At 45.3% G+C, this 14,472-nt stretch overlaps 1 protein-coding gene across 1 annotated transcript in view; it reads left to right on the top strand.

Annotated features, from left to right (window-relative positions):
* The window catches only part of slco5a1 (solute carrier organic anion transporter family member 5A1), a 55,125-nt gene extending 43,716 nt beyond the window's left edge, over positions 1 to 11,409 (top strand). Inside the window, exons 6-10 of the mRNA XM_076290917.1 lie at positions 72 to 270; positions 3,471 to 3,630; positions 5,857 to 6,098; positions 6,664 to 6,728; positions 7,737 to 11,409. Of these exons, the coding sequence (XP_076147032.1) occupies positions 72 to 270; positions 3,471 to 3,630; positions 5,857 to 6,098; positions 6,664 to 6,728; positions 7,737 to 8,290 (1,220 nt within the window). The 3' untranslated portion in view covers positions 8,291 to 11,409. The remainder of the gene's footprint in view (positions 1 to 71; positions 271 to 3,470; positions 3,631 to 5,856; positions 6,099 to 6,663; positions 6,729 to 7,736) is intronic.
* The last annotated feature ends 3,063 nt before the right edge of the window (positions 11,410 to 14,472 follow it).

Genomic DNA, 14,472 nt, shown 5'->3' with positions numbered 1-14,472 from the left:
CCATCATTGTATTGACTGATTATTTGTCTGTCTCTTCATCTCTCTCTCTCTCTCTGTCCACCTGTCCGTAGGCGTGATCATTGTGCCCAGTGCCGGGGTGGGCATCGTGCTGGGCGGCTACATCATTAAGAAGCTGAAGCTGGGCGCGCGGGAGTCGGCCAAGCTGGCCATGATCTGCAGCGGCGTGTCCCTGCTCTGCTTCTCCACCCTGTTCATCGTGGGCTGCGAGAGCATCAACCTGGGCGGCATCAACATCCCCTACACCACAGGGTACGCACCTGCATGCCTGCTGGTCTCACTCATGCTGCTGTCCATCTGTCTGTCTGTCTGTCTGTCTGTCTTTCTATGTCTGCCACATCTGTCTGTCTGTCTGTCTGCTTGTCTGTCTGTTAATCTGTCTGTCTGTCTGCTTGTCTGTCCATATTTCTGCCAACTATTTCATACAATGTCTGCCTGCTTGACTGGCGGCTGTCTGTTTGGTGATATATTCACCCACCCATACTGCCAAAGAAAATCCTTTGCCCATCTGTCTGGCCATCTAACTGACTGCCCATCTCTCTCTCTCTCTCTCTCTCTCTTTCTCTCTCTTTCTCTTCCTCTCTTTCTCTCTCTCTGTCCATCCATCTGGCAGTCTGTGTCTGTCTGCCAGTATGTCTGCGTCTTTGTCTGTGTTTATCAGTATCTCCGGTATGTATTGATTTGCCTGTCTTGCTGTCCGTCTCCCTACAAACCTTTACAAACCTTTCGCCCTACATGTCTGTTTAGCCATCAGTGTAGCGCCCCCTCTGTGTGTCCATTTAGCAGTGGTGCACTGCTGCTTCGTACTGGTGCACAGAGCTTGCACAGACGGTATGCTGCACTGCGCCCTGGGCCTGGGGGGATAGCTACTGCAGCTCTGGCAGGGATTTAAATCACTCTGACACACAGCCCCCTTGTGTTCTCCTAAATGTGTGTAAATATCCCATATATGCGCAGCCTGTTCTTGGCCTGTGTTATGGGGCCGTGCTAATGCAGTGAGGCCCATTCAGTGCCTCCAGTCCAGGGGCTGTGGAGATGGCAAAGCCCCCCCCCCCCCCACCCCCCACCACAAGGTAGCCATTGTGGCTGATTTGACTTCGCTCACTGTAGCTCTGGTATGAGCTGTGAGCCACTTCTGCTGCTGGGAAGGCACTGCCCTGCACCCACACACCCGAGCGGAGCAGGAGTGTTTGTACAAGACATAACAGGAAACTGAGAGGGGCCTCGCATGAAAGAACCAAAGAGGGGGGGGGGGGTTTGTGTCGGGGGAGTCCGCGTCAAACTCACTCGTGGAATGTTAACAATGACCCTGGTGCACTGTAACGTATGGTGGCTCGCTGCTTCTCAGAGCCGTGCGATTTAGCCTCCTGACCCCAACCCCCTTTGCGTTCCCAGGTCGTGTCGACCCAGTTCTCAAGGTGGCACAGCTTGCCACATGATCAGAGTTTATTTACACCCAGAAAGAAGACAGTCAGTAGGATGGGAGAAAGTCTGCATTGTTTGAAAAAGTCTATTTCAGGCGCAGACATAGATGGCTACTTTTGCCCTCTCCCATCTCCTGCAGCCTTTGGTGCAATTAAACCAGCGACGCCCGTGAAGATGATACTTTCAGCTATTAATGAGTTTTTATTGTAAAGTGTCCTCTTGTCAGCAGGTGCCTGACGCTGTTGTGCCACATACTCAGCATCGTGACAGAGAGGGCCAGAAATGGCCAAAAATGAGTTTAGAAAAAGACCAAAAAACACTAAAACTCCAAAAACAACTTTAATGAGCTTGTGGATGGGGGATTCGCGCTAATGAAGACGTGGTGTCCAGAAGACGAGCTCAAGCGGAATCCGAGACGACGCTAGCCGCTAGTCGGAAATGTCACGGGGAGAAATGCAGTGGCAGATTAACCAGCCTAGACTGCACCCAGTGCCAGATGGAGACAGTGACGGGTTCTGGTGTTAGTTTAGCTGCACAGAAATCATTATCTCATCATTTGGCTTCTCAGGAAAGGTGTGTCTCTTTCTGTGTGTGTGTTTGTTTGTTAGTGTTTATGTTTGGGTGGGGACCCTCTGTAGCTAATTTTAAAACAAGGCTTGACTAGATCTATTGTGTTTTAGTACCTTATATGGACCCCTTGCTGGTAAGGTATACAGATATACAGTAGCATAATCCATACACAGCTGAGATGACTGGAAATGCAGGTCTTTCCTGGTGTCCATCCAGCAGCCCCCCCTGGCCTTTGTGGGTCGTTGGTGCCGATGGGTTCATCCTCCTCAGTGTGGGCCGGCTGTGGTCGGTGTGGAGGGTTCCGTTTTTCTGTCTGGGACGGCCGGCGCTAAGTCAGCAGGAGGCACAGTTGACTGCGTCGTGTTTACGGGAGAGAGGAGCAGGGTTTGGCCTCCTGGTTCCCACCACATTCTCTTTGGCTGTGTATACAGGGTGTCTTTCTTTCTCTCTCTCTCTCTCCCTCTCTCCCTCTCTCTTTCTTTCGCTCTTTCTCCCTCTCTCTCTCTCTCTTTCCTCTGTCTCCCCTTCTCCAATTGTCTCACTTGCCGTCACTGACTTCCTCCAGGTGTTTTTGTGTCTGTCAATGACTGAAGAGACTTAATCCACATGGATTCAAAGGTTACGATTTGAGGTCTCAGACATGGCAAAGACTGTGATATTGTTGGGAGAATATGCAATGGATTCCACCTGGTCTTTCCATTATTAAAGGATGCAGAGGAAAGCTTGAAAAAAAATATTTTTCCTTTTTCAGGGCAAAGAGCATCCCTGTTTCACAATTTGATGTATCTTTTTCAAAGCTTAGGAATAAGTTTCAAAGTTGAGCAATGAGTACATTTAGGACAACACAGGTGTACAGTAGATGAGCCTGTTTTTTGTAGTCCACCATTTCACTTTCTCTCTCTCTACCATTCTCTCTGGCTGATGAGCTACAGGAACTGCATGTATTAAAGTTGCAAAACCAAGTGTATGGTTTGAGCGCTCAGATGAAAATGTATATTAATCTGCATAAATGAACTAGAAAGCTCTGGGAGAGCACAGCCGTCCACATAGGCCAAATGGCAAAGCGAAATCTCAAAGAGCTAAAGAAGTGAAAACATTGTTTGGATTCGGCCTGTGATTTGGACCACCTTCAAAATTGAATGGCCCATATGAGACACCTCCACCAATGGTTGTGAAAATTGGACTAGTAGTTTTTTGCATAATCTTGCTGACACACAGACAATTAAACCAAACCCAGACCAAAACAAGACATGGAAATGTAATGTCTTTAATAAAATGCCCTTCTCTCTCTCTCTCTCTCTGCCTGTCTTTAATAAAATGCCCTTCTCTCTCTCTCTCTCTCTCTCTCTCTCTCTGCCTGTCTTTAATAAAATGCCCTTCTCTCTCTCTCTCTCTCTCTCTCTCTCTCTCTGCCTGTCTTTAATAAAACGCCCTTCTCTCTCTCTCTCCCTCTCCAGGCCCACGCTCACCATGACGCACAGGAACCTGACAGGGAGCTGTAATGTGAACTGCGGCTGTAAGATCCACGAGTACGCCCCTGTGTGCGGCTCCGATGGCATCACCTACTTCAACCCCTGCCTGGCCGGCTGCAGCACCGTGGGCAATGACAGCACCGGGGTGAGTGCACCGCCACCTCGGACTGGACAGGACTGGACACACACAGCTGACACAGCTGGCGTTTACAAGGCTTTGACTCCCCTCCTTTTTCCTATAACATTCTCAACAGCTATTTTCCTATAACATTCTCAACAGTCTTTCTCTATTTCTTTCTGTCCCTTCTCCCTTTTCTCTCTCTCTACCTCTCTTCCTCTATCCCTTCTTCTCTGTGTCACTTCATCATCATTGGCTTCCTCTGTGTGACTTGTAACTGTACGGTATCTTGAACTGTGTTTTCATAAGACCAACATCAATGCCCTAATACTGGTATGGACGATGTCATATGATGCCATAAATAATTATAAGTGTCCAGTTGCTGTAACAGTATGTCACCATGAGCAATACTGACTGTATCAGATACCATGGCAGTTTATGAAGATGGGGCATAAAACTATCTAACCCGTAAAGGCATGTACAGTACATATCATATCACAATTAGTGATAATGATATGATATAGCATTAGCATAGATATAGAGGGCATAGATATGATGATGATAGATAGATAGCATAGATATGATGATGGCCTGATATTGTCAAATCAATGAACTTCAGAATTAGAGGAAAGTTCCAACTACCCTCACCCCCACACGGCCTTCTGGGCAGGCTATGGTCACAGGAGGGTGGCACCATAGGGTGGCACCATGGGCAGGCTATGGTCACAGGAGGGTGGCACCATGTGCTCATAGTCTGGGTGTGGGGAACATGAGTTCAGAAACTAGCACCATGGTGCAGCTAAAAATCCGCTCTGTCTGGATGGAGAGAGCTGATGTGCTACTAAAGTTTTCATACTTAGAGTCAACTGACTGGCTGACCCCCATCTACAAACTTTAAGGACATACAGTACATCAAGTACATACTACATCTCCAGCTATAATATACTTCCTAGTCCTTGCTTCTGCTTCAGCTGAAGGAGTGTGTTGAGTGTTTCCCTGTAACTGACTGTCCCAGCATTCCTCCTCTTCATAGCTTTACTGGCTACTTCCTGTTTCAGAAGGAAGTTGCATTTGATTAAGGTATGCGATGCTTTATAAGGAGTGTGCGCATTGTCTTATGTTTTCCTTTTGTCTACTTACCAGTATTTGTTTCACTTCCTGGAAAACATGCAGAACATCTGTACCAGGGAATTGGCCCTTATTTACGCGGCCTCACACTTAAAATAAACTGATTATGCGATACATTTGGCCTATATGTGCAGTACAGCAGCAGCCATTGTGCTTTATTGTGAAAGCGTGTCCGCCCCCTGCGGTGTCCTTGACTGTGCAGGCATGCATCCCGCCGGCCGACCCGAGAGCCGCCTGTGGGCTTGGCAGTGTAAAGACAACACTTCCCACCCGCTCATGAGGGAAAAAAAGTGGATCGCATATTCGAACATTTCCAGTTCAGCGCACTCTCGGTTCCGCTCTGCTCCATTCCGTTCCGTTTGGTTCTACCCTCTCCAGTCCGCCGGCGCTTTGACTGACGGCGCCAGGGTTCTCCCGAGGTCGCGCCCCTGTTGCCGCACCGTGTTCGGAGATTGCACGGATAATCCTCCTCTAGCCTATTGTGACCCGCTCTGGCCCCAGCTTTCAGATTCAGCTTCCACCGTTAATATGTTTTGAATGCAATGCAGGAAAAGCCCGCCGTCCACCCCTAAACCGATCTGGCCAGGAAACTGTCACAAAGACTGCGAAGGAAATGCTTGTAATCTGCAGCAGAAACTAGATAAGGGACGGAGAGCAAAAAAGAGTGTTTTCTTAATGACTGGGGTGTGAGCCTTTGCACATTCCTTTCCAGATAGCAACCAGAAGAACGTTGTTTGATCGCTTTGTGGGGCGCCTTTGTTGCTTTTGGACAACTTTGCAAGGCTTTTCCAGCAATGCAGTGTCGGCAACCAAATTGTCGCATGGAGTATTGTTTGAAGTATTTCTGCTTGTTTTTTTCCACCTCGCTTCCCATGTACCCTGAAGATTTCTGCTGCAGTGCAGGAAAACAAAGCTGTCCACTTTCATCCCATTTTGAAATATGATAGCTGGCGTATCTGTGTCTGAAGTGTACACATTTTCAGTTCTCTCAACTGTGCAGTCAAGCTTAAACTTGTTTCTTCTCTCTCTCTCTCTGTGTGTGTGTGTGTGTGTGTGTGTGTGTGTGTGTGTGTGTGTGTGTGTCTGTCTGTGTGTCTGTCTGTGTGTGTGTGTGTTCCCCATCAGATCCGCAACTACACGGACTGTGCCTGTGTTCAGAGCCGCCAGGTCATCACTCCACCCTCGGGCGGCCAGGGTCACCAGCTGCAACTGGTCATCGTCAAGACCTACTTGAACGAGAACGGCTTCGCCCTGTCAGGAAAGTGTGACCGCACCTGCAACACGCTCATCCCCTTCCTCATCTTCCTCTTCATCGTCACCCTCATCACGGCCTGCGCACAGCCCTCCGCCATTATAGTCACCCTCAGGTCAGTCTTAGCGCCTGTGGCTAGGAGTTTATGTTTGAGTTTACCTCAGGTATAATAAACAGCTGTGTTTACTCTGTTTTGTGATAGACAATACTGTACTAAGTGATTGATATAGTTATTAAGTGTCTAAGTGGCAGTTACTTTTATGCTTGAGTTCATTTAAACTCACTATTTCTTATAATATATGAAATAATTTTAAACCATATGTTCATAAACTATTATAATCAGTTACTTTGCTTGAGGGCAATTTAAACATGGGCTTATATTATGTTCCAAAGCGTAAGGGTCTGGTGTTAACAGCTTTTTCTGTATATGGACAGAGGAATCAGAAAGAATGACTTAGTTATTATTATTTAGAAACATTATTTTAAGAGAGCAGGGTTATTTTCATTGTTTCATAAACCTTTGTGTCATGAGACACTGTATAGTATGTTTATATACTGTAGTATACAGACCGTGTCTTTGCTGGTGGAAAGATCTCTTTTTAGCAGGGTGATTTTAATGTTTTTTGAAATGTCTGTGAATGAATACAGTGGTAGTCACTGGATGTCTGTCTGTGCTGTAGGTCCGTGGAGGAGCAGGAGAGGCCTTTTGCCCTGGGGATGCAGTTTGTGCTGCTAAGGACTCTGGGTAAGGAAAGCAGATGGTTTTCCCCACACATCACTCACACCTGCTAGATTTAGTGGACCTTCTCCTGAGCAAGCATGAGGTTTATGTAAAGACAAGGCTAGATAATGCCTCTGGGGTTGTTCAGCTTTGTCACAACATGATAATGACCCTGCAAACATGCTGTTGTGGGGGCAAATGTCTGCCATAACTTGTCTTAAGTAGTCTGCAATTGTAGCCTGTCATTGAGCTATGTGTATAAACATGCCTCTGCTAAATATATATATATAAATATATGGAATGCACTTGTGCACAGTAGAAACAGCACCGTTTACAAACAAATAGTTTTTCAATTAAAAATGGTACCATCTAGTGGTCACAATACTGTATTTCATACAGACACTAAAGGCTGATTTATGCTTCTGCGTCAAATCGATGGCGTTCCCCCGCAGACCCCTATACCCTGTACCACAGTCGCCGTGTACCCACTTCGAGCACTCCGCCGTCACTCAACGCGCGCCTCCAAAAAATTCTAACCTTGCGTTGAGGCGACGCAGACCGCAAGGACTGTGATTGGTCGACTCGTGTTGATAGCCGACTGCTCTAAGCAGCATACTGTGGGGAATAGCAACATGCTAGTTCACTGACATAAGCTTTGCAAATAAACTGCAAATAAACCCTAAAATGGCATAAGAATACCTTAAAAAATGTAGAAAGGGCTTGCTGTCTCTTGTTCTCACTGTGGGTACAAAAGTAACTGTGAAGTTCATAAACTGAATACATGTGCAGACTGTTGAGTATATGGTCAAATTTGAACGTAAACAGAAGTGCTAATTCTCCTCTTCTCTTTTAATTTCTTCTTTCCTCTGTTTTTACTCCTTCCTATTCCTCATTTGCTCTTTTCATGTCTTCCCTTATTTATTTTACTCTCCTTCCATTCCTCTTTTCCCCTCCTCTTCCCCTCCTCTCACTCTTTCCTTTCCACATCCCTCTCTCGCCTTCCCTCTCTCTCTCTCCTTCCCTCTGCTGCAGCGTACATCCCGACTCCGATCTACTTTGGCGCGGTGATCGACACCACGTGCATGCTGTGGCAGCAGGACTGTGGCGTACACGGCTCGTGCTGGGAGTACGACGTCACCTCCTTCCGCTTCGTCTACTTCGGCCTGGCGGCCAGTCTCAAGTTCGTGGGCTTCGTCTTCATCTTCCTCACCTGGTACTCCATCAAGTACAAGGAGGAGCGCCAGGAGCGCTGGCGCCAGACGATGCCGCCGCCGCTGGGCACCGTCAGCGACATGATCTGCCACGCCGGCGGGCACAAGAGCCACGCGCGCACCCGCTCCTGCCCCGTGTTCACGCCGCGGCCCGAGATGGGCGACGCTGGGCACGGCTTGGGTCACCATCCTCATCTTCATCTTCACCCTCATCATCATCATCAACAGCAGCAGCAGCAGCACACCACGCCTGGCCTACTGCTGGGCTTGGGCCTCCACTACGGCCATCAAAACAGCCACAGTTGCCCCGGTAACGCGCTCAAAGCAATAACCCCGCCCAACCGCTCGCTGCAGGAAGTTGCTGCGCAAATATGAGGGGCAGGCTGCCGCCTTGTCACACCTCAGAACTGTCTCCCTCTCTCTCTCTCACACACACACACACACACACACACTCTCACACACACGCAGGCAGCCGATCGCACACACGGCCATTTCTGTTCCCGTCATCCGCCATGTGCCTTCGCGCCGCACTCTCCTCTTCCAGACATGGCCGCCAAATGCTGATTGATTGACAGACACACACAGACAAACATACATACTCACGCAGACAGACAGACAGAATCTCCCCTGACCTACGGAGCAGACTGGGCAGAGCGTTTAGTGCCCTGTGCTGAACTGCTCTTTTCCTGACTCCTCTCTGTTTCAGTGCATATCGTTTGGTGGCCTTAGCCACCAGGAGCATGTACACCGGGCTAACTTCAGAGATTCTAGTTTTGTTTTTTTATTATTATTTGCAGTCAAACATGTATTTAAGGTGCTAAGTTGAGGGGAAGGGGACACTGTGCTTGTCTGTGTGAGGTCTTGTACTGTACGTCATGATGACTTATCAAAAAGCTGCATTTGAAGCACAAAATTGAAACCTGTACTATGCAAGCTACCGAATCCTCCAGTGTTGTGCTACTCATAGCTGTCCTGTCATATTTCCACACCAGTGTACGACAAAACAAAAACAACTTTCTCACCTTGAATGTTCTGGGGGACAGAGTAGATTTGATTCGTGTGGATCATAATTTGTGACCTATGTTGCTCATCAGTCCTTGTTGAATGGGTTAAGAGATTTTGGGGCATGGATCCCCCCCCGCCCCCATCATCCACGGTCCCCTCTCCAAAACAGTGCCTCAGAGCTGCACCGGCGCAAATGTGAGTGCGCCAGGCAACTGCAGCAGACGTGGACAGCCTTCTCCAAGAACCGTACTCTTCATCAGAGTCACCTCAAGCATAATCACCATCATCAAAGTGTGAAGTAAACATCTGCTCTGAGGAGGAACTGTCTCTCACACACACACACACACACACACACACACACACACACACACACACACACACACACACACACACACACTCACACTCACACTCACAGAAACAGACTTCACACTACATACAGCTATGTCATATGTAGACAGTTCTCAGTTTGAGGGAATTGTTGCATTGGAAGGAGCCTAAAGGGTGTTCTTAGCCCCATTCTGAGAGCTTGGAGTGCAGCCCTGTGTTGGTGCAGCACCACCCAAAAGCCCTCTGCCCACCCTACCGCTGCAGGAGAGTCTATCCACCAATATTCACACACACCTGACTCCGTAGAGGTCTCATTCAAGGAGGACTAAAAAAAAAAATGACTAGTGTTTTTCAAAGATGTGCCACTGAGACTGAGGAACAGCAAATGACAGAGGACGAGCTGAAACGGCATCTGCACGAGTGTCCTCATGAACAGAACATCGCTCCCACTTCTCTCTGAAAGCAAACCTGACCAGGGAGAGGCAACACGTGGGAATGTTAAGTGCATTAACTTCTAATTAGATTGAAGCCAGTTAGATTGGTTGAATTTAAAAAGGAAACCGCTAGATATTTTCTCCTAATGTTTATTTTGTATGTGGGGTCGGGATCATGGCCTTTCTATTAACAATATATTCAGATTGTCAGGGCAAACTACTGCAAAAGTCAAAACTGATGCTATAATCTGCAACTGCATCAGTTGGCTTAGCAATGTATTGGGCTTCAATAATCTTAAACATGTCTGTAGGAGTTGCATATTAGTGCATTCCACATTTAAACTAGTGCAATAAGCATGCATTCAATAATGCCCTAAAATATGATTATATACAGAAATATTTTCAACAGAAAATGCACATGTGTAAATAATGGCTGTGATTTGATGCTACTCTTCTTTCAAGGTGTTCTAGCACCCCCTGCTGACCAAAGGAGATATGAACAGGATGCATCTAACAAACATGTTTTTATTCTGACTTAAGACATCCCTAGGCACGAAAGATATCAATATCAGTATTAATACTGCTGTATTGGGATAGTAAAGTACTCTGGTTTAAAGGTGTGGATTGTAGAAGGTGATCTTTAAATGTGAAAAAAAAAAAATACTTTGCCATTCTAGGAAAGGATACTTTGGAGTGAGATTGTATGAAACTTCTGAGTCATTGGTGTCCAGATCACCCAAAAGATACAAAAAGCAAAAAAGTTTAATATTATATGTGACAATTGTGTTTGGACAAACAGTGTATCCAGCCACACTGTAGTGTGTTTAACAAGATTTGTATTAAAATTCTGTTTCCTAATGCCGTAGCAATGTAAATATGTTCAGTGAAGTCTGAAACATTACTGTAGAACTCACATCTAGCTAGATATCTATTTAACTGACTTAAATGAATTATAGTCAACAAAATGCTACACAAAAGTAAATCTCACAGGAAACTGCATATTCATGTTTCTGTGCCTGAATTACCTACAGTATCTATAATGCAAGAGGTGTTGAAAACCATTTTGGGGAGGAAGGGTTGCCTTTTGCAATGCAGGTGATAGTTTCTTTTTAAACTGGAACTGCATCTAGATCTGTAGGCCTACTTCGGAATCCAAACTGCTAGACATCTGCAAGACTTTACCGTTTTGTCCACCTGTCTAAAATATTTGTTACAAAATTTTGGAAACACCGACCACCATGAACTCCGCAATCCATGACAAGAAAGTGGCGTTTTTAAACAAATGATGTGGATGCTGTGGAGGTGCTGTCATCGTCTTTTGGTGGGGTGGGAGGGGAAGATGGGACCTGATGGGGCTCAATGTGTTTGTTTGAACAACTTGTGACGCAGGGGAAGTTGGACATTTAATGGACAGCTCCATAGCTCTTCTGGCGTGGCTCTACTCTCTGCAGTACCGTCGGCCTCCTGTAGGTGTCGTGAGAGTAGACACTTGTGGGCTGTTCTGGACTCTGGTCATGTGGGTTATTTCAGGTAGACTGTAGAGTACTTTTTCCTCTTTCATTTCTATCAATACTTTATGTATTTATTTAATTACAAGCAGATGTATTCAAAAGTAGAAGCTCTTGCTTTGTGTTCCACAGGAACATAAGTCAATACATCATTTGTGAACGGTTTGTTTACAAATACCTTGAATACTTGATATTTGTCATTAAAATTAGTAAAAACAAATCTGATGGGTTTCGTTTGTGTTTGTTTCTAGTCATGTGTGGCACTGACTGACTATATTAATTTGCTCTGTCTGTCTTTTATGTATTTCACAGACATTGACAAGTCATTGGGTTTATTTCCACGAATAAATTAAACAGGATATCTGCTACCCCTTACAAGGGCCATGAAATACAACACAACCTAGTCTGTTTATTATTGAATGGTATTTGATGGTGTGCCATATAGAACAGTTTATTGGGCACAGTATCTGCTCATTGTTTTGCATAGTATATTTGAAGCCCTCTTCACACTAACTGCATTCATTTCATATCAATAATTAACAGCTCACTTTACAGCTCACTAGGACAATCAACTCTACCAACACACAGTACTTCAGGCACATTTATTCACAGTTAATTTTAAAGAATGTCCATAAAATAAAACCTGTCCTTTATGCCTATAGTTTCCTTAAAGAAAACAGCAGGTTTATGGAACAATTACGGTTACATCTTTTTTCCCCAAAGTCACACACTGGCTGGCTCGCCTTAAATGGCTGCAGCTGCAGCTCTAGCCAGAGACTTTCTAATGAGATGACACAGCACTCAAAAAATCCTCCATAGAAATGCATGGGTTTCGTTTGTAATGCCAATATGGCCGTTGTCTACACATATCCCGCCCCTTCCTCCGCCAAAAGCCGACATATATATATCATGCCAATCATGTGGTATGTTGTGAATACATCGTGCCAATCATGTGTTGTGATCTTGCCACTGGAACAAATTTGGTGTCGTGAAGCTCACGGGAGGTTTGGCCTGAAATAGATGCCCGATAAGTGCCCAAAAAGTGTTGCAATATGGCCACCCAGTGGAAGGACTTGCCTAAAAGGACTTTGCTCTAGCCATATAGGCTATATCGTGGAAGTTACCTCCCAGTTTTCAATGCAAATAGGCGTACAATTTGACTTTGTGTTGTGATAATTAGGTTTCTCTGACCAATGGCTTGAGATGGTTCTGAAGGCCTACCTCCAGTCTGATAGCTTCAGGCACAGACATGTTCTTCACCTTAAGGGACCGTTCGTTATTTATAAACGGGGTCACCGGAGGAAAATAGGGGAGGGTCATGTCTTTTTATTCTTTGTTGAGGGGAGGGTCACCTAACTTTTTTTGTCTAGGAGGGGGGGTCACCCATCTTTTGTATTAATGAAAACAGCAAAAAATCAAAGTGGCTTGTTTGATTGTTGATTTCTGTCGCCATATAACGTTCTCTTTCGTTCCATAGCTCTGTCAATATTGAACAATGAAAATAAGGGAGATTTCCCGGGTTTCTCACGCAAAATACGGAAAATGTCAACATCCGTCCCCATTAACGTTGGAAGGGTTGGAGCAACAAAGTAGCCTACTTTATTCACGCCTAACAGCCTATATCCATTTGGTCAACTTTATCCAGCCCTAAAAAAGCTAACTTTGATTTACTTGTAGTTTACCGTGTAGCCTAGCCTAACTTTAAACAGTGTGCATGCTTATAAAGCATAGGCTACTTGTGCTTCATTCATCCACACATCCAGCTCCTAACGTTTTGACAAGCATCTCTACCAATTGACCTTGTTCCTGCCCATCTCTAGCTTTGCTGTCTCCATCCTTTCTGTTTTTGTTGTTTGCAAAAAAATATATAGCCTTGTAGGCCCTATTGGTAACCAGCAACAATTTGTTAATCGCTGTCATTCTCTCTCCTGCCAACAAAAATGTGTTACGTTCCAAGTAGCAGTGCGTAATTCTGCTTCATAAAGCAGAATACAGAATACAAATACATTGGTCATATAAATAGCCAGTTTGGTCTACAGTGTAGGCTAGAGTTGGTAAGTTATGGTAGGCCAACTTGGAGTGAATATACAGGGGGATTTCTTTGGCTCTTAGCCTGGCAGGTGCGCACGTAGACATAGCCTACGGCCGAACACTGCAAGCGCCAATGAATCGTGCTCTCACAACAACCACGTCGTTAACTTAAATAGGCCTACTGTAGGTTAACATCACTCTGAGTTCGCATTCAAGCAAACAAAACGATGATTTGAATACATCTGTTTCTCTGGAAGGGCAAGGGGTAACAACAGGACAACACAGAGACAGGCCAGAATGCAGGACTAATGTTATGAGAGTATTACAGTAATATGGGATATTCTACGGGAAAATATTAAAACGCAAGACAGCGGGAAAAAGTTAAAATGATAGGCATAAACCCGGAAAAAGTTGGCATGTTAGGTATTTTTCGGTCCCTGTGATTATTTGTGAAATTGTGCAAACGGTCTTTTCAAGTCATTTGAGAATGAAGGAGTGTAGCAAGCTCCCAAATTGACGCTCGTCTGAGAAATTGAGTTTTGGATAATGTTCAGCTTCGCCAGCTTTACAATGACTGAGGAAGCCGACGAGTCCATAGCAACAAGTTCATGTGTTGAATTTGTTATTACCCAGTGTGCTTTGTTGAATGGTCTCAATGTTTTATTGTTTTATTTCATGTGAATACTTACTAGAGGAGTAAATTATTTCAAGTAGGCTAATGCAGTTGCAGGAAGTGTGCATTTAGTTTCCATGCTTATTGTGTTTCCACAACAATGTTAGTGAGTAAATTTACAGAAATGGCCACCATCTTGGTGAAGTGTGATGTGTAAGATCAGAAAGCAGAGGGTGAGTTTAGAATGATTGCTGAAATCTACGTGTTTTCATAGCTAGGTATCGACGATTGGCCCGGGAGGAGGGTCATGTCTTTTTTGAAAAGACTGCTGGAGGGTCGTTGAAAATTTTCTTGCAGGCAGGGGAGGGTCATGCAACTTTTGATTGAAGCACTCAAAATCCCTCCGGTGACCCCGTTTATAAATAAGACCTGTGAATATTGTAAGCCTGTGAACCAGATGAATCTGAAAGTGCATTTAAATATAATCTGGTAGATCTAGGTGGTCAGGATTTAGGTTGGCCTATGCCAAGCATCTAGATTGGACCATTCAAATGGTGTCTTGTGTGTACTCACATGTGTCTTAGACACTCTGCCTACCAATTTCTTCAAAACTGTTTTTCACCTCATAGCGGCGGATGT

Source organism: Alosa pseudoharengus, unplaced genomic scaffold, assembly GCF_046254945.1.
Source record: "Alosa pseudoharengus isolate Yale_2024_CS ecotype anadromous, Long Island Sound unplaced genomic scaffold, YU_APseudo_1.1 YU_APseudo_1.1_scf_18, whole genome shotgun sequence".
NCBI classification, from domain to species: Eukaryota; Metazoa; Chordata; class Actinopteri; order Clupeiformes; family Clupeidae; genus Alosa; species Alosa pseudoharengus.
The sequence above is the reverse complement of the archived record's forward strand: the minus strand, read 5'-3'. Positions and strand labels throughout refer to the sequence as shown.